We start from the raw sequence: 20,712 nt of genomic DNA, 5'->3' as shown, positions 1-20,712 counted from the left end.
CCACTCCGTATCATTATTCTATGTTAAAAGGAAGGCAAAAGGGGAAGAGGAAGAGGAGTATCTGACATTCAAAGCTATCGTAATTGATTGAGTGCACTTTCTTAAATAAATTTCATAAAATATATTTGTTGGACTAATTGGATAGTGTCCTTTTACACTCATAGAAAGATCGACATCTTGAAAAAAGGTTCCGAACAATGCATTCTATTTATTTTATTTATTTTTATTTTTCATACGTTTTTTTAATCATCATAAATATTTAAAAAAAATCACAATAATATTTTAAAAAAATTAATCACTGAGTTAGTTAAAAAAAAAAATGGAATCAAAACACTAATTCGGAACACTTTTCGGTAAAAATAGTGTTTCTCAATTAGATATTTGGATTAGAAATCATGTGCAGTTTTGGATGCACAGCTGATAACTGATGTTTAATTTAATTAATTTTAGCAGGACATGGCATATATGACATCCATGCATTTCAACGACGACAGACTCGGGATGACATGACTAATGAGTTTTATTTGTCAGGGTAGTTATGAAATGAGACCCGGCCAAGTAGCTAGCTAGATTTTTTATTTTATTTTTTAATATAAAATAATTATTTTGACCGTAAAAAGTAAGTACGTGAAAAGTAAAGTGATTACATCTATTTATAAACCTTCTCATCACTACTCTTTTTAGCCGACCGAGATACAGCAGAAAAAAAAAATTAAGGTACGTATGCATCTTAATTGGTAGTACTGCTGCCGTGGCTCCTGCACGTAGTTTGCTGAGAGAGAGTTGTGCTCTTCTAAGCAAACCCAAACAAATGTTGCCTTCTATGATAGAAGCTGGGGCGCGCCTCTTTGTCACGAGGTTCCTGAGAAGATATATCTCCTGCGGACGTTTGATGTTAGTTGTTCTGGCTTTCCTCATGTATAGATATATATCATCTTCCTTTTTCTCATGATATAGATCCAAGATTATTGCTTCCTTTGCATGCTGTGACATCCTTTTTTTTATTTTTTTATTTTTTCCTAAAGAGTCAATATAAAGTACTAGCCACGGCCTGATCCATGGCATGGCAATAGTCAATAGACAAGACCCGCATCCTCAGTATCCAACGTTAAAGTCAAAGTGAACTTTGAAAGTACCACAGAACAGAGCCGACCGGATGATCTCTTTAATTCATCTTGTAACAGAGTAATCCAAGATAGAGGAAAGATAGGTCTGATACGAGAGAGATGAAATTGAAAGAATGTATTCTTATTGAGTTGATCTCAATTACAGAATAATAGGTCTGTATTTATAGACTAATACAGACGTGTAAAGCTGTAACTGAAATAACTAACTCACTGTGTAAGCCAATGAAAAACATTACACGTGTTTATTCTAAAAATCATTTTATCAATCTATAATAGTCCCCCTCAAGATGATGTGTATATATTATACACATTCATCTTGGACAGTAAAGCATCAAATGATTTTGAACCAAGGGGCTTAGTCATCAAATCTGCAATTTGATGAGCAGAAGCAATATGTAGAACAGTCAGTGATCCTTCTTCAACTTTGTCACGCACCATATGGCAGTCCAGCTCTATATGTTTAGTCCGTTCATGATGGACTGGATTGGATGCTATATGAATGGCAGATTGGTTATCACAAAACAATAAAGCTGGTTGTGTATGTGGTTGATGCAGATCCTTCAGCAATGCTCGAATCCAAATTATTTCACAAACTGTAAATGCCATTGATCTGTATTCAGCTTCTGCTGAGCTCCTAGAAATTGTATGTTGCTTCTTTGATTTCCAAGATACCAGAGAATCACCAATGAAAACACAATAGCCACTAACAGACCTGCGGGTATCTATACAACTTGCCCAGTCCGAATCTGAAAATGCCTTTATATGCACCTTGGAATCACTTGGAAATAAAAGACCCTGTCCAGGAGCTAATTTTAAGTATCTAAGAATCCTCATTGCAGCTTGAAGATGAGGTACTCGAGGACTGTCCAGATATTGACTCAAATGGTGGACTGCAAATGTAATATCTGGTCTGGTATGGGTGAGGTAAATTAGTCTACCAATCAATCTTCGATAACCAGTAATATCATCAAGTAAATCACCTTCATCCTTTGACAGTTTAGCATGAGTATCCATTGGGAACAAAGCAGGTTTGGCAGCTAACAATCCAAAATCTGCTAACAGCTCTAGAGTATATTTTCTTTGAGACAAAGAAATGCCTCTTTGTGATCTTGCATTCTCCATCCCGAGGAAAAACTTGGCTGGTCCCAAATCTTTCAATTTAAATTGAAGAGTTAAAGCTGCTTTTACAGAGTCAATTGCCTCTAAATCACTGCTAGCAAGCAGGATATCATCCACATAAAGTAATAAAGCCACAAATGAATTTCCTTCCTTCTTAGTAAACAAAGAATAATCTGCCTTTGATTGTGTAAACCCAATATCAAGTAGTACAGATTTAAATTTCAAATTCCACTGTCTGCTTGCTTGTTTCAAGCCATATAGAGACCTTTGCAATTTGCATACCCGAGAGTCCCCCTTAGGTAGATAACCAGGAGGTGGTTTCATAAAAACTTCTTCATCTAAGTCTCTATATAAAAAAGCATTGTTGACATCTAAATGAAAAAGATGCCAACTGTGTATAGCAGCCAATGATAAGACACATCTAACAGTGACCATTTTTGCAACAGGTGAGAAAGTTTCAAAAAAATCTAGGCCTTCTCTTTGAGTATACCCTTTGGCTACAAGTCTAGCCTTATGCCTCTCAATAGAACCATCTGAATTGTGTTTGATTTTATATACCCATTTACAACCTATTGGTTTTTTATTTGGAGGAAGTGGTGTAAGGACCCAAGTGTTATTTGATTCAAGTGCAGATAACTCTGCAGCCATGGCATCTCTCCAATGAGTATGCCTAACAGCTTGGTGATAAAAATTTGGCTCAACTTCAGAAGATATTGCAACAGAGAAAGCTCTATGAGATTTAGACAATTTAGAATATGATAGAACATCAGAAATGCTATATTTAGTACCTGTAGTAATAGCAGGATTTGTGAAAGATGTTTGAGCAGTAGAGTCAGCCAGATTGCAATGATATGATTGCAGGTAACCAGGTGCTTTGTGTTGCCGAGTTGATCTTCTCAGAGTAGGAAATTGATTCTCATCATTTAAATTTATTGAATCTGTGTTTTCTGGACTAGGATGATTATTGAATTGTTGTTGGGAATTAGAAGGTATGGAGACATGTATATTTTCAGCAGAATCAGAAACTGGTTTTGGAAAAACGATGTTATCTGATGATGAATGAATAGTAATGTCCAGATTTGAATTGGTTGTTGAAGAATCATTTTTTGACATAAAAGGGAAAACAGATTCATGAAAAACCACATCCCTAGAAACAAAAAAATTCTTATTTTCTAGATCATACAACTTATATCCTTTTATACCAGGTGGATAGCCTACAAAAACACATTTTTTGGCTCTTGGTGAAAATTTGTTTCTGTTTTGAAGAAGTGTTGATGCGTAAGCTAAACAACCAAAAACTTTCAAATGATTATAAGATGGATTTGTATTATAAAGAATTTCATGTGAAGATTTGTTATTTAAAACCAAAGATGGTATGCGATTTATAAGATAGCATGCAGTTAGTATGCATTCTCCCCAAAAAGCTAAAGGAATATTTGACTGAAACTTTAAAGCTCTAGCTACATTCAACAGGTGTTGATGTTTTCTCTCAACTATAGAATTTTGTTGAGGTGTTTCTACACATGACTTTTGATGCATTATTCCTTTTAACTCATAGAAATCTGTCATTTTAAATTCTAAACCATTGTCACTTCTTATACATTGTATTTTCTTTCCAAATTGTGTTTCAATTAAGTTGTAAAAATTTTTGAATATGTTTCTGACCTCAGATTTGTTTTTCATCAAGTATACCCAAGTAAATCTTGAATGATCATCAACTATAGTAAGGAAAAATCTGAAATCATTATGGGTTGGAATTGAAAAAGGGCCCCATATATCACAATGGACAATATGGAAAATACCACTTTCATTATATGAATGAATTTCAAATGGTAATCTTTTCTGTTTTGCCAATGGGCAAACAGTACAATGATGATCAACAAATTTATTGGAAAGGCTAATATCTGGTACATTTTTGGAAAGAAATGATAGTCTAGACATTGAAGGATGTCCCAATCTGCTATGCCAGACTTGAGAGCTTATTATAGAATTTACAGAATTGGATCTATGCGGAATAACAACATCACTAGCACCTGATTTCTGCAGTAGATAAAGGCCAGCTGATCTTCTAGCTATCCCAATCATCTTCCATTGGGTAAGTTCCTGAATAAGGCAAAAATCAGATGAAAATATAAATGAGCATTTCTGATATGAAGTGAGTTTACTCACTGAGAGTAGATTATAGGAAAAAGATGGTACACAAAGTACATCTTTAAGAGTTAGATTTTCAGATATCTGAACTATACCAATATGAGTTACTGGTACAGTATTTCCATTTGGGAGTTTAACAGAAGTGTTTAAAGCTTTGGTGATTGAAGTAAAGATGTCAATTGAATGAGCAATATGGTCTGTAGCACCTGTGTCTACAATCCATGTATTATCAGATATTAAGGCTGAAACTGAAGCACTTAAAGAAAAGGTAGAATTTGATGATATACCTTGAGTAGAATGAGCAATCGAATTAGAAATGATATTCGCAGCTTGATGATTGGTATTATCATCAGGTTGTGGGTGAATTAATGATAACAATTTTTGATAGTCTTCTTGAGAGAAAGGCATTTGATTAAAATTCTCAAAAGGAGTACTCAAGATTTGACCCGAAAGCTGATTAGCAGTTGCTGTAAATCTTCCCTTCTATCGAAAATTGGTTGAGTTCTGTTTGAAGCCTGGAGGATAACCATGTACCTTGTAACATTTGTCCACTGTATGGTTGTTCATACCACAGTGAGTGCAGAACAGCTTATCTCTTTTCTGTTGTTGTTTTCCAGGAGCAAACCTTTTCATTGCTGGATTTGTATCTTGAACTTTGCTCATAAAAGCAGCAGTATCAATCATGTTATGCTTGCTAATCTCTCTCTGTTTCTCTTCTTGAACAATTAAAGAAAACACTTTATTTATATTCGGCAAAGGTTCTAACATTAGAATTTGCCCTCTGATATGAGAAAAACAATCATTTAACCCCATTAAGAACTGTATCACATGCTGGCGATCTTGATAATCCAAGAAAATTTTTATTGCATCACACTTACAGGTTCTTAGGGCTCCACATGTACATGTTGGAATTTGATTATAATCCAGCAATTCATCCCATAGGGATTTGAATCTTGTATAGTAATCTCGTACTGATAAGTCCTCTTGTGTCAAAACTGATAAATCTTTCTGTAATTGAAAGATTCTTGGACCATTTCCTTGTGTAAATCTGTTTTTCAGATCTTCCCACATATTTTGAGCTGTTCTTGCACATATGATGCTACCTCCAATTTCTTTTGAAACAGAGCTGATGATCCATGAAGAGACCATATTATTACATCTCTCCCACAGTTCATATGCAGAATCTGTTGAACTTGGCTGCGAAATTGATCCATTCACGAACCCAATCTTATTCTTGGCTTTTAAAGCCATCATCATGGATCTGCTCCATGTATGATAGTTTTCTCCGGTGAGGACATTTGACACTAGTATGTTCCCTGGTGAATCACCACTTTGTAAATGGTAATAACTTGGAATATTCTCCACATTTGATTCAGAAGCGGAAGCCATTTATAATCTGATACCATGTAACAGAGTAATCCAAGATAGAGGAAAGATAGGTCTGATACGAGAGAGATGAAATTGAAAGAATGTATTCTTATTGAGTTGATCTCAATTACAGAATAATAGGTCTGTATTTATAGACTAATACAGACGTGTAAAGCTGTAACTGAAATAACTAACTCACTGTGTAAGCCAATGAAAAACATTACACGTGTTTATTCTAAAAATCATTTTATCAATCTATAATACATCTGCCCGTTTTCATTTCTTTATCTGCTTCATTCAACTCAACTCATATGTATATATATACATATATATATTCTACTTGGGAAATTAAGTAAATATTTAGCTAAAACATGTGGAGGAATATAATAAATTTAAAAAGCTGCAGCTTCCAAAAGACAAAAAAAATTCTTGTTCTTGCTGATCTTCTTCTATCGTCCAGTATAAGAAGATCTTTTTCAAGACTACTTGAGTTTTCTCGAGAAAACCAGATCACCGAAAGGTGTCAATTCTTGGTTTCGGCTACTTGAGTTTTTCATCGTATTGTTGTGACTAGATATCCTATTACTTGTCTCTTTAGCTTTCCCAATCACTATTCCATCATTTTATCATTATAGCTGTTGAGTATTAGTTTTAATATACCTCTTTGCATGGCTATTCCTCACGGCCTCTTAACTACTCTACTTTAAATTCTTTGTATTTCCACCATTTTATATATAGAAAATGTTCTTTCTCAAGACTCTAAAGAATATTTTTACATTTTGGAATCTTTGACATAAATTTTATACAATTAATTAAATTATATTCTTCCCACGCGTTGCGGAAGTTTATTGGCAACTAGTTGTATAGTACATAAATAGCATGTTGATCATAAATTAATGTACGTGCGTTAACCCAATCAAACTGAGTTTATTTAAGGGAAGTCCTGACGAAAACACCACTGTCGCATTCCAAAAGTTTTTTTAATCTCCCAATTAAGGCTATGACCACATTTTCGCCACCCGCTCCCACCCGAAGGCTCTGACCCAAATATAGATATATATATTATAATCTTGTCTAATAATTTATACATCTCCTTTGGTTTTTATATTTTAATTTGTTCTTGTTCTTGTCCGCAATTCATAATTGGTATGGCTAATGCGCGCTCTTAAATGACCAGTCTTAAGGGATGCCTTACAAATTGTCAACAGTACTTTTTTAATAGATGATCTTTCTTATATATCATCAAATTAGAGTTTGGTCTCATTTAAAATTTTACAGTAATTACATTTTATTTTCCTGTTTTATTTCAAGAAATGAGTAATATTACTCATCATTTTAATTCTCATCATCCTCTTATCATCTCATGATATGACATTAGATGATTAAATACTATTTATTATATTTCACTTGTGAATCTATCATTTAATATTATATTATGGGATGATGAAAAAATAGACGATGAATAGATTTTTTTTTTAACAAAAAACTTAACACATTTACTAGATAGTTAGTTGTGCAAAATGCAATTGCGCTAGTTAAAAACTTTTAAATATATGACAATATTACTGCCTATATATACATTGTTCTGCAAAACACAAAACCTACTTAATGGTTTATATATATTAAATCTTTTTTATAATTCCTATATATATAGATCGTTTCCATAATTCAATTTCTTCTCTTAATTGCAATATATGAGAAGTTTAGATATAAAATTATCGGTATTCATGAAAAAAATGCAAGTCTAAAATTTATTTTGTTTTCTTTCTTCAGTTTTTTTTTTTTTTTTTTTTTTTTTTTTTTTTTTTTTTTTTTGAAGAGAGGAAAGTCATATGTTCAACAGTAACCCCGCCCAAATTTTCTTTCTTCAGTTTTATCAATATACTGTTACTTGTGGCATTGCATGCAGATTATTGGAGGAAGGGGCCACAACATTCAGTTTTGAGGGAAACATGAGAAAATGTTCTCTTGAAACCGTTATTAGAGTTCATAGTCCCCAGTTTTACTGGAAGGTACGTATGTACTGATCTAGTTCATAATCCATGCTGGAAGCTGCTTTCTTACGGGAAATATTATCACATGCGACATCCTGTACTTGAAAGTAGTAGGAGAAAAAACTCTTTCAAATTTAAAGAATAGGCCGATCAACGTAGAATATTGGCATTTAAATTCAGTACCATTTTATTTTATCGCAATCTTTCTCGCCGGCACTGATGAGAAGCTGATTGCAATGAGCAGGTCATGACACGAGCTGATTTAGGCCTTGCAGATGCATACATTGATGGTGATTTTTCTTTCGCATATGAAAACGATGGCCTTCTAGATCTTTTTATGGTAAGACAATCTGATCTGAGTAGGAGAGCAATCCGAAAAAAGGAATGCCCCATGCCTGACACCAAGTTATTTTTTCTGGTACTGTTTACTTCTTCGACATTGTGTCTTGTCAATTTTTATTTTGCAGATTATTATTGCGAGTAGAAATGCAAACTCCTCTGCCACAAAATCGTATAATACAAGGTATATATGTTGCAACTGGCAGACTTTGTTGGAAGCTTGGATAGTTATATCATGATAATTACTGATCTCCTCAATTGCACTAGTTTGAGCATTCATGACCTTTTGTTGGCTTTAGGGGCTGGTGGACTCCATTGATATTCACAGCAGGCATAGCATCTGCAAAAGACTATCTCAATCATTTTTTAAGGCAAAATACTCTTTACACATGCTCGCAGGAACATCTCTCGCCATTACGACCTGGTATAAATATATTATCATCTCTAAATTCCATATTTTTATTTTATGTCATTGGATAAATCCTATGACGCCCCCAACTCCCACATACGGACACGTGGAAATCGATGCATCGGGATAATAACAAATCCAGAAGGACCATTAATGGCAACCTAATAGCCATGGTGCAGTATCTATGTGCACACATATTTGTGTGAACATGTCATGTTTGTGTACACATAGATAATTGTGGAGTGGCGTTTGATCATTCAAATGTAAGAACTGTTTTAGTTTACTGAGAAAATGAGGAAGGATTCCCACAAATCTGAAAATAAAATATGTATGTATAAACCTATACGTGTATGTATAACAAGCATTAGTGAGGAATTAGCGGATAAGGTTCTTAGTTATTTGTTAATATGGATACTTCCATTCATCCTCTAATCAGCAGTTACTGCATAATATTACTGACAAATAGAAACCTATAGCTCGTCCTTAGCTATGTTTCTAAAGTAATGAACTGTTTGCTCTGTTCTTGGATGAGACAATGACATACTCGTAACCTTTTTCAGGTCAGGATCGTAACCTTTTTTATGATTTAGTGATAAAAAAATGCATTAACTTCTGCCATCCAAGCTTCAGCTTTAACTTAAATTCATATGTTCTAAAATATTTCTTAGAAGGAAGATGAAGATTTGAAAGTTGCACAGCTGAGAAAAATCTCTATTTTGATTGAAAAGGTGAGTCTTTTCTGTGGAATCATGTCAAATTCTAACAGTTCCCCTTGCTCTAAGTTGCATTACTTTCATTTTTACTTTCCAATAACAAGGCAAGAATTGATAAGAAGCATCGAGTTCTTGATATTGGGTGTGGTTGGGGAACCTTTGCTATTGAAGTTGTCAATCAGACCCGGTGCAAATACACAGGCATCACTCTATCTGAAGCGCGACTAAAATATGCAGAAAAGAAAGTGAAAGATGCTGGCCTTCAGGTGATTTTCTGAATTTTGTTCCAAATGCATATGCCATTATGATGCACATTGCAATTTTTTATAGTTCGGGGTCCACATTGCAAAAAAGGGGTGGTAGTTCAAAGGTGCAATTGTAATTAGATGTTAAAGAAGCCTTGAAAAATTACTTAAGAAGCTTCAGATTATACAAAGCATAAAAAAGTTCCCATCTTCAACTGCATTTCAGTTTCAATTTGCATCTAATGATCATGTGGTTCTTCTCAGCATGAGAACATCTGGTGACTATGAAATGGCATTATCTTAGTCAACTCTTCTCTCAGGACCATATTAGACTTCTTCTTCGAGATTATCGCCAGGTGCTTGATGCCTACAAATATGACAGAATTATATCTAGGTGAGTTTTTTAACCACCAATCCATAGAATCTGACTTTGATGATGCTAACAAAACCATGATTGTGGATACAATTTTTCAGTGAGATGATAGAACATGTTGGCCACGAATTTATGGAAGATTTTTTCAGTTGCTGCGAATCATTGTTATCCGAAGACGGGATTCTTGTTCTGCAGGTAATGAACTGGTGTCATGTCTTTTACAGTTTGATACTAATGACATGGTTGGTTGCAAATGCCTCGGTGATTTAGCCCTATTAAATACATTGTACCATGCCAATGGATACTCTTAAAGTCGGTGAATTATCACAAAGAAAAGATCTAGTACTGTAGTGGTGATAGATAACAAATCCTAGCCACCAATAGCTCTTACTTCGAATCACATTATCTACCAAATGAAGTGATATTCAAAGCATATAACTACATAACCAATAACATTGGACAACATTTTCAATGTCAAGAACATACAAAGTATGCAGATCACCAATAATTACCAATACATCCTGAGCCTTAGAATATGCACTATCTTTTCGAAAAAGCTCAGCTTAGGCAAAACCATTACTTGGGACCAAACCCCACTTGTATGAAAGACTCCAAATATTGGATTTAAGCCCCAAATGTGGGCTGAACCGCTGCAACTTTACTCATGATAGCTATATACTTCCAATGCATCCAAAGAGAGAGCCCCAAGGGAAGCGCTGCATGCTATATAATAAGTTTTCCGCATCTGCTGCGGGTTGAGGACTCCCATGCACTTCCCCTTTTTCAAACGCTGACTCTAATTGTTTATATGTAGAGAAATATCTCCTTTGGTAGTATCTATATGTGGATCTTGAACTAAACTTCATTAGCATCTCTTTATAGCCTTATAGGAAAGCGATGTACCTTCTCTCTTCTCTATTTTCTAATTTGATTTGCTGAAGTATGCAACAATTTTCAACACATTGCTAACGATTAAACCTTTCGATCTTTTCTTAGTTCTCATCGATGCCAGATGAACGTTATGATGAGCACAAGAAAAGCTCAGACTTCATTAAGGAATGTATTTTTCCCGGTGGATGCGTACCTTCATTAAGCAGGATAACGTCAGCCATGGCTTCTGCATCCAGACTCGGGTAAAGTTTTTATCACTTAGTAATCACTTCTTGTACTTTTTGTATTTCTCTCTCCAAAAGTAAATGAAATTCTGTAAATGCAGTGTGGAGCACCTGGAGAACATAGGGAATCATTACTACCAAACACTCCAATGCTGGAGGAAAAAATTTATGGAAAACCAGAGGTAAGAAAAAGAATTTGTATAGTAATTATCTTACCTCGTCTCCAAAAAGATTGATCTAATCATGACTTGGCAAAAGAATTATTTTGGAATCAAGAGAACTGTTTGGAATAAAAACTTGAATGCATGAGAACTATCTTATCAAGGGAACCTTTAGCAGCCACGCATGGAGTATCAAGATTCAATGCACTATCAAGAAGTAGAAATGCATGAAAAGTAATCCAACTAAACATAAGTTTTTCAACTCCACGAATATATACTGGGGCTTCATTTATGTTGTATCTCGAGATAAGAAATACCATGCTATGCATGAACTACTATTTTATCGGCTACACTAGTTGAAGACGGCTAAATGGCAGCTTTTTCTGGGGACAAAGAAGAAGAAACTGAACGAGTGTAGTAATATGGTGTTATATTTTGATGCTGAGGCGCTAACGTTTGTTTCGTTTTGCAGCAACATCATAGCTCTCTGCTTTGATGAAAAAATTATAAGGACGTGGGAATGTTACTTTGAATATTGTACAGCTGGTTTTAAGTCGCGTACACTCGGAGATTATCAGGTAAATTGTAATGCTTCTTTACAAAACAACAGATGGACACATTCAATCATAAACGTTTGCAAGTCTGTATCTCACGAAAAGTGCTGTTTTCGATGTGCTCTGAATTCAGAAGTAGATAGAAAGGCTGAAAATGTACCAGAAAGGCACTTAACTTAATTATAATTTATAACAAAAGCAGGAAATTGACAAAGAAACTCACAGCTTTGCTTTCAAATCATTGAATTGAGATAAAATAGGAAAAGGATGCATTAATTACGAAGATTGTCCTAGTAGAGAAACATGCAAACCGTTAGGTACAATCTTTGATTAGACACATGTTTGTCCAGAAAGGTTGATGTTTGTGAAGTTACACGGGCGCATTCAACTGGGAATAATGATATTCCCTCGTGCGATACCACACATTCTACGCTCAATCCTCACTGCTATTATTATTTGTATATTTCCTGATCATGGACTTGGTACCTTTAAGTATATTCTGGAACTTATACTTGGGAGCAAGAAGTTAAGAACTAAGAAATATTTGGCTTTCCATCTATAATGCAGATTGTATTCACACGTCCTGGCAATGTTGCTGCATTCAGCAATGCATATCAAAGTGTGCCTTCTGAGGTTGATTCTGTTCACGATGAAGATACCAAACCTTCATATTAATGGCAGGAGTTGATCATCTTCCCCAAGTAGATCAAAGATTGCACTCGGATATGCTATCATCCATTTCACTTAGAATGAAGAAAGATCCTTATCCCGACTGAGACCAAATAAAATTAATGGTTTCCGAGGTGAATATTCACGCATGTAATCAGAAGTTATCATTTAAACCCACCAGAACATGTTGGCCTTCTCAACCGTTAGCAACAACAATCGAAGGGTTGGATTTACCACATCGGCACACAATTTGCATCAATAGCCAAGATACCAAAGAGACAACTAGGAATAAGAATCTCCCCCGCTTTTCACTAAGCAGTAACCCAACAGCCCAAAACGCGGGAGAGAGCTTCCCATCAACACCACATACGAATATTAAAAAAGAAAATGCATGCTTATAAATGTTTCTAGCCAACAAACGCAGAATGCAAACAAAAGGGCATGTCTGCAGGACAAAAGCGCACGTTTCTCTATTATTGGATACTGAGTAATGGAAAATGACAAGAATACTGGCGAATGATCTTAGCCTATATTATTAGAAACAACTAGCCATCAAATTTCTTGGGAGTCCTTTACTTTATTCTCAAACTTCAATCAACTGTTTTTAACAATGACAGATTCTCCGATACTCTGAACATTTTTTTTAACAAGTAAACATTCTCCAATACTCTAACATTTGGAACCATATACCATGATATAATCCAAAATTAAAAGGCCTGAGCAACTAGGTCACAAGGAATTCATGAGTGAGAGAGACACAGCTAAGCCACTTTAAATCAACATACCGTGAGCTGTTCACCCCACAAAATCCTCCAGTACCACCACACCTGAGTGAAGATTAGGAAGTTTTATCACTTGAACTCCCTGGAATCTGCAAAACTTGACAGTGCTGGCATGGCCAGGCTGGAGAATGACCTGTCCCAGGTAAATTTGTAATTTCAACTGAACACTGAAATTCCATCCATGCTGAACACTCCCCCCTGCACCCACAACGATGCTTGTGTTCAGCCATGAGTGGACACTTCACTCCACTTTTGACCTCGTGCATCTCTCCTGTACAACACAAGGGCAAATACAGGAGGAAAATGATTATGCCAACGTCAAAGTGTCAACTACCACTATGATTATCGCTACCCATTACGCAGTGATCAACCCAAGTGAGCTCCACCGCTACTAGTAAAATACCTCACTACACATCTCTGTATTCCTACTTGTCCGATCAAATCAAACAAGATCAGATCAAGCATTAGTATCTACTGAGTAAATTCTCTACTGCATCTATTGTTGCTCGACAAAATAAAAGGCAGAACTAGAGCACTAATAATATGTTAACAACAAAACACCCAAATGTAATCAAACCAACATTAATGAGGTTATATAAGCTACCATGGCTTAAACACTACGACAGCGGAGAAATTCCAGATGACCTTGTAGAGAAATATAAGCACGCCAAATTTAAGACTACACTCAAAAGCAAATATTAAATATGAGGAGCATCTAGTACGCCTCAAAATTACTACTTATTATAAACTAGCAAAATAGATACTGCAAACTACGGGGAATCAAGCAATCCAACCAGTCCCAAAACGGGTTGACATCCAACTGCGCCGCTCCCTCTGCTGCTTTGCACAGAAAAAAATTCTGACCCTCTCATGGTAAAGAAACAAAGATGAAGATTCAGTTGGATCCCTAGCCAAATTATTACTGTTGTTGGGTTCGGGCCTGGGCATTGGCATATCCACCACCATAGCCAACCTGCCCACCATGAGGGCCATTCACCTGAGAAGCACCATAATTTCCAGAAGTCTGCGATTGCTCAGATCTCCATGCTGCATTTCCATACCCTGTATTTCCATTCGCATCACCATAGCCACTTCCCATGTAGCCACCACCACCACTTCCTTGCATATCTCCCCCAGCAGGACCACCAGCATTGTTACTTGGGACACTCCCAGAACGTCCTCCAACAGCACCATACCCAACAGGATTTCCATAAGACCCATCACTTCCACCATAACCACCGTAGCCATAACTTTGATTCCCATACCCTGTGGCCCCACTGGGCGACTGACCTGTAGGTGCTGAGCCGGGGCCACCACTAGGAGCACCAGTGCTGCCACCTGGAGCACCCCAAGCAGCAGTGTTCCCATAACCCATGGCACCATATCCAGTGGGAGCTTGAGCACTCCATGAACTTCTAGAAGCACCCGGTGGGCCACTTCCAAAACCAGCATTAGGAAGATTTGGGCTTCCATATGCCGCACCAGCAGGTCCACCATACCCAGTATTGGCACCACCATAACTGCCATAAGCACCATAACTAATACCATTATTGGCAGGACCATACCCATAGCCAGGTGCACTATATCCAGAGGAACCATAAGGAGCAAAACCACCTCCGGAACTTTGTGTCTGCATGTACCTACTGGAATCCATTCGACCATCATATGTATTTGGGTTGCCACCAGATGCCCCATAGTTTTGATAACCACTGCCAAGTGAACCACTACCACCGCCTCCCATGGTACGGTTTCCCCCACCAGGATTTGCATCTTTAGGAAGAGCTCGCTTTACTTCCACTTGTTTACCATTTAAATCATGAAAGCTTTTGTGTAAAACCCTATCAACAGCTTCTTCATCATCAAAGGTAATAAACCCAAACCCACGAGGTCGCCCAGTATTCTGGTCATACATGACTACTACATCAGTTACATGGCCATAAGCCTCAAAATGCTCACGAAATTCTTCTTCACCTAAAGTAGAAGGCAGCCCTCCAACAAATATCTTCTTGGTTCTGAAAGTTCCACCACCCCCAGAGCTTCTAGCAAGACTAGGATTCACAGATTTGGCAGAAGTCTGCTGTTCCTCTCTCGATAAGGCCCTCTTAGCCTCAACCTGCAGAAACATAAAACAAGCGCTTAAGATGTGATGCTGAAAAATTATTGCAGCCAGCTGCAACATGAAATCATATAAAAGAGCCCCACAAGTATATAAATAGAATATCAAAACCTTGGATAAAATTTAGACAATTATACCATGTCATGCATAGAAATGAAAACAAATACAACAGCCACATATTGGAACCACAAGGATCATCATCTTGACTAAATTGTTGTAACAGAGGATGACAGTAAAGGCCAAGACAGAAAAAAATGAAAGAAATGGTACAACTATTAAAAACCTTCTTTTTCTTTTTCTTTTTATTGGCGCCGGGTGTCCAAGAACAAAGTTCCGACTAATTCAGGTAATTAACGGGGAAGTTTCCCCAATCTGATGGCCTCTAGAAATTTTTTGCACTGAAGAAGATTTGAACCTTAGACCTAGAGGGAGCATACCACCAAGACCATGGGCCTATACCACTTGAGTCAACTCCTAGGGGTTAAAAAAACCTTCTTTTTCTTACAAGTAACTATTAAAAACCTTCTTTTAAAGGATATTCATTAAGAATTTTTTCTTGGTTAAAAATATATGAAATTCTAAATTTCCTTTTTCCTTTTGACAATGGAACATGAAATTACCCATAAAAAGGTTGAAAAAAATGTTCATATCTCAACCCAATATCTATGAGCTTGAACAATCATATGAGAATCCCATTCTCTAAGCATAAATCAATGTAATCAAAATGTTAGTAATGGTTTACAATGTCTTCACATAGTAAAGGTGCCTGACACTACAAATCAAATATTCATAATGTTGACTAGATGCAGATAAGATGCCCACCAAACATGCAAACAGGTCAAGATGTTGGAAAATGGGATAAAATTAAGGGCAAACCTATTATAACACCCCAATGGAAGGCCCAAACCACATGGCCTATACTCCAAAAGGGTTAGTCAATGATACAATTAGAACCACATTGGAACATCATAAAAGACAAGAACTTCTCCTTCCCAAGCAACGTGGGATATCATACACTACCTACCCTTATCCTTATCATATGGGATATCACAATCTTCCCCTTTAAATTCCTGACGTCCTCGTCGGGCCTGTCCATTGTAGGTGGCACGGCTCAAGTCCCATATTTCTAGTTGGGAAAGACTCTAATACCATTTGTAACGCCCCAATGAAAGGCCCAAACCACATGGCCTATACTCCAAAACGAAATGATACAATTGGAGTCCCATTGGAACCTTATAAAGAGCAAAAACTTCTCATTCTCAAGCAATGCTTATCATATGGGGTATCACACACATAAAACTCTAGCAAGCCCAAAAACATGAAATGCATGTGCAGATAATAATTGTATTAGCAATTATTATGAAGAATTAACACCCAAAATATCTAAGCTCAAAAAAAAAAAATAAAGAACTACCGAAAAAAATCAAACTGAGAAGCATCACCTCATCAAAATTATACTCAAGAAAACAAAACCTATACAAATAAAAAGTCAAACACCAAAACCCCAAGACACCAACCATGCGAGCAGCAACACTAACCAGTAGACCAGACCAGCATTTTCCCTAAACAAAATTATTATAAAATAATGCCAAACATAAGCATTGGTTATAAAAATTAAAACCAAAAACATAATTAAACTCAGAAACAGCAATACCAAACAAAACTAAACTCAGAGAAACCGTAACCTCATCAAAATTTAAATCAGAACGAAAAAACCTGACGAATTAAGCTGAGAAGTAACAAAACCCCAGGAACAAGAGCAGCAAAACTGGTGACAGTCACAACGCAACTAAACCATGATTTCCGTATAAAAAAGGTCTAAACAAGAAAAACTCAGGAAGTCAACAGATTTACAGGACAACGATAGCAACAAAAAGAATCTGTAACAACATCAATTAAAAAGAACCATAGTTTTTGTTAAAGTTCCAAAGACCCAAAAGCTCGAAGATTTAAACAATAGCAACAGGAGAAAGCATAAGTACAAGCGGAAAACTGAACCACGGCAACCCAATAAAAACATAAAAATCCCAAAAATCCGGAAGCTCAATCATTACAACAGCACCACATTATTAATCTAAATCTTCAATAACCAGTAACCCCAGCATAAAAAAGAACAAAAACCCATTCACCGAACAGAATAAAAGCCCCAAATAATGGAAGAATCTGAGAGCTCCCTTCTCTTTCTATCTCTCACCGTTCTGCCATCAATGGTGTGGCTGTCCAGGAGAACCCTATCGAGAATGGAAGGATCTGTGAAGACCACGAAGCCGAACCCTCTGGGCCTCCCAGTGGTCTTGTCCCTCATCACCACAGTCTGCAACACGTCCCCGTAGTTCTCAAAGTGCTCCTTCAGCTTTTCCTCCGTGGTCTCCCAAGAAATACCGCCGATGAACAGCTTCCCCTGATCCGAATCCATGGCTCTCTAGCTTCCCCGGGCCCTCTCAGCCAGTGAAACTATGAACTGGGAGCTTTTCTTGGAGGGGTTTGGGTCGAGGATTTGGAAGAAAGGGTTTGAGGCCGTCTCTGCGTTGAGAGAGAGGGTGAGCGAGCGGAGGAATCAGGATTCTAATTTCTTATGGTCAATTACGAGGGGAATATCAAAATGTGTCCAAGAGTAATGTGTTTGGACGGTTGGGATTCGTTTGGATGTGGATAGCCTAAAATAATATATCTATTAAAATTCATTTCTAGTCACGGTATGTTGATATTTTTAAAATTTTTGTATTATCGTTTGACAATACTAAAATTTTGTGCTTTGAATATATTATTAAAATTATTTTCCTTGCCATCGGAATTATTAAAATATTAATATTTATAAAAAAAATATTAATATTTTTTGTATAAGTTGATGTCATAAATTTTCATAAATAAATTTATTCTTAAAAACATCCAACCAAATACTAGAAAAGCTTCGACACTCCCTGTGACAAGACTTGTTTACTGCAGACATGAGAGTTCCAGGAAATTGGATGCAATTGGACCATGGAAGAGCAGGAAAGCTCAAGGTTGCAGGCTATTGAGAAGTTCCTGAAAATCTGACAAAGGGGTCAGGTGGCAAAAATCTGATAAAAGAGGGAGTTACCTGCTTGGAAATGATGTGTAAAGGAAAGAAGTGCCTTTATCTTATTAGATAGAATGGTGTAAAGTAAGAATATAATTTGATGTAGGACGAATTTAGGTCCCCTGCCAAAAAGGAAGTGCTCTGGATAAGAGGAGGTACTAGGATTGTCTGTGGGAGGTATATTGGCCAAATGTGTCATACGTAGGGATGAACAGAAATTATTTAAAAAGATCGCTACCGATATTTAATATTAATCATATAAGATAGCTATATAGAGACAAATTAAATTATTAAAGCCACCAATCTGAACCTCTTGCTTGACGTCCACCAGACCTTATTTTCCTCCACCATGACTACTTACGAGCCAATGATTTTACAATTTTCTAACTCAAAAACAATCTCCATGCTGTGAATGATAGAAAAAAAGTAATTAAAAAAAAAAAAAAAAAAAAGTGGAAGACAGATGAGGAAAAAGAAGTTATTTTGTTATTCAGTCGCTTAAAAATTAAAAATTAAAAAACTTAAATTTCATTTTGTCATTTTCTATTATAGACTTGTGGAGATAGTCTGTCAGTTCGTGTGAACATAAATAATTAGACTTTTACAAATATTTTTAGGATATTTGAGTATAGAATTATGAAAAAGTCTAGTTGCAAGCATATTTGTGCATTAATATGTGCATTAATTTATTGTAATTGGTCAAAAAGTAAATTTTATTGAAACAATGTTAATTTAAATTTTAAGTATGAAAGAATCAGTATTGATACGCAGATTAGTATGCAACTTTACTTGTATGTAGCAAAATTCTATAATTATAATTCCAATGGGCATAATATTATTTCTTAAAATTTTTGGGGAGCGGTAGCCCTGAAGAGTATACGCAGTCCCCTCCCCCGGGGGCGAGCAATCCGCGCATGAAGGGGAACTGAGCTTGACACCTTAAGGTGGCCTCTGAAGTCTATGTGAAGCAGCACCTGATGCAAGATAACAGGGTACATTGCGAGCTAAAGAACAAAACTGTGGGTGCTTATTAAGCTAGAGAATCGGCACGTCAACACAACAACAGTGCGCAGTCTTGTTTGAGTTGGAAGTGTGGAGATACGACGAGCATCGCTGCATCAGGGCGTCATGCTTTACGCATGGCCGCAAAGGCCTACTTCAGCAACGACAGTATTGTTTTATTAATGTGGTCTGACACAGCGGCGGAGTCAAAAGAGGTGCCAAAAAGCACCATGGCACGGCCGCAATGAAGAAGAATTGGAGAGGGCATAAAAATGACAAACAAATGTTACTTTTTACAATATTTTACACAATAATATTTTAAAAGGAGGGTCACTTTTGTAAACTATCTTACAAAAAATAACATTATCTTATCAAAATATCCTTCTTTTACATGTGTTGTGTGGATATATTACTCCGTGAAAAAACCTTATTTTTAAATAAAATGAAGAAGGAAAATTATATACCATATGCTATTTTATTTTGGTTGGAATCCGAATATGTATTCGCCTTAAAGTATTAGTATTCGTTATCTAATAATTCATTGAATTTCTTAGCGTCAGGGAGGTTTGGGAGTAGAGATGAGAATTTTAAATTTGAGATGAGAGTTTAAAATATTAGTTTTAATAATATTATTATATTGAGATTGAAAAAGTTGAATTATTTATTATATTTTGTATGGAAATTTGGGAAAAGTGTAATGATGAGATGAAAATTTTAAGTTTGAGATGAGAATTTTTGATTACTAAACCTACCCCAATTACTATTTGTCTCAAAAGTATAAGTTTATAAGAAGATGTAGATTTTATTATTTATTTTATATCTTAACATTCACTTCACATGTAAAATCAGGATTCGAACTCAAGACCTCTAATTTGATACTATGTAAAATTACCACTTATTCTAAAAGCTCGAATCGATAAAAAGAGATTAATTTTATCATTTATTTTATATCTTAACGCAAACTATACTTAAAAGTGATTGTGACTAATCCTTTATCATGTCCGATTCTCATTAAGTATGGTATTACCATGATCAGAATCGGTTAAGGAGGTTGCTCCCCCTATCCTTTTCATTCATGTGAAAAATACGAATTTCCTTTAAATAATCTGGTATTGCAAATTGTAGTAACTAGATATCTTCTTGCCTATTTGCCTCACTATTTCAAAAGTTAATATCTTATATCCCAACAATGTTATATTTTTTTTCCTAATTAAGGATTTTAGAGATGAGGAACTGGGTCTCTTCGTCAAGCAATTCAAAATCATACTCAACACAAATTGTCAACCATCTATTATATTGGTAAAACTGTAATATACTTGACTGATTGTTAAAATTATCATTTAAGATGATTTTCCTTTTTCAATAAATGAATTGAAACCAATCTATTGGCGTCATGACCCTTTTATTTTTCTTT

At 35.9% G+C, this 20,712-nt stretch overlaps 2 protein-coding genes and 1 pseudogene across 4 annotated transcripts; 1 reads left to right on the top strand and 2 right to left on the bottom strand.

Annotated features, from left to right (window-relative positions):
- Nucleotides 1-506: 506 nt before the first annotated feature.
- Nucleotides 507-12,343, top strand: LOC122300185 (annotated as a pseudogene).
- On the bottom strand, nt 4,259-5,662 carry LOC122276564. Its single transcript, XM_043086392.1, has 2 exons — nt 4,685-5,662; nt 4,259-4,349 (listed from the first exon to the last, which is right to left on the bottom strand). Exon 1 carries the CDS (start codon nt 5,652-5,654, stop codon nt 4,881-4,883), a length of 774 nt encoding a protein of 257 aa, XP_042942326.1. The 5' UTR covers nt 5,655-5,662; the 3' UTR covers nt 4,259-4,349; nt 4,685-4,880.
- LOC122276552 (heterogeneous nuclear ribonucleoprotein 1-like) lies at nt 9,500-17,820 on the bottom strand. 3 transcript variants are annotated; one of them, XR_006228888.1, is made up of 5 exons: nt 17,430-17,820; nt 13,914-15,232; nt 13,123-13,390; nt 10,923-11,064; nt 9,500-9,832 (listed from the first exon to the last, which is right to left on the bottom strand). XR_006228888.1 is itself a non-coding variant. In XM_043086375.1 (2 exons), exons 1-2 carry the CDS (start codon nt 17,649-17,651, stop codon nt 14,039-14,041), a joined length of 1,416 nt encoding a protein of 471 aa, XP_042942309.1. In that variant the 5' UTR covers nt 17,652-17,820; the 3' UTR covers nt 13,688-14,038. The 3 variants fall into 3 exon arrangements, 1 of the variants encoding a protein (XP_042942309.1); XR_006228887.1 differs by lacking the exons at nt 9,500-9,832; nt 10,923-11,064 and having other exon boundaries at nt 12,884-13,390; XM_043086375.1 differs by lacking the exons at nt 9,500-9,832; nt 10,923-11,064; nt 13,123-13,390 and having other exon boundaries at nt 13,688-15,232.
- Nucleotides 17,821-20,712: the final 2,892 nt, after the last annotated feature.

This window comes from Carya illinoinensis, chromosome 1 (assembly GCF_018687715.1).
Source record: "Carya illinoinensis cultivar Pawnee chromosome 1, C.illinoinensisPawnee_v1, whole genome shotgun sequence".
In the NCBI taxonomy this organism is placed as follows: domain Eukaryota; kingdom Viridiplantae; phylum Streptophyta; class Magnoliopsida; order Fagales; family Juglandaceae; genus Carya; species Carya illinoinensis.
Note: the sequence above shows the minus strand (reverse complement) of the source record. Positions and strands in the feature narration are given on the sequence as shown.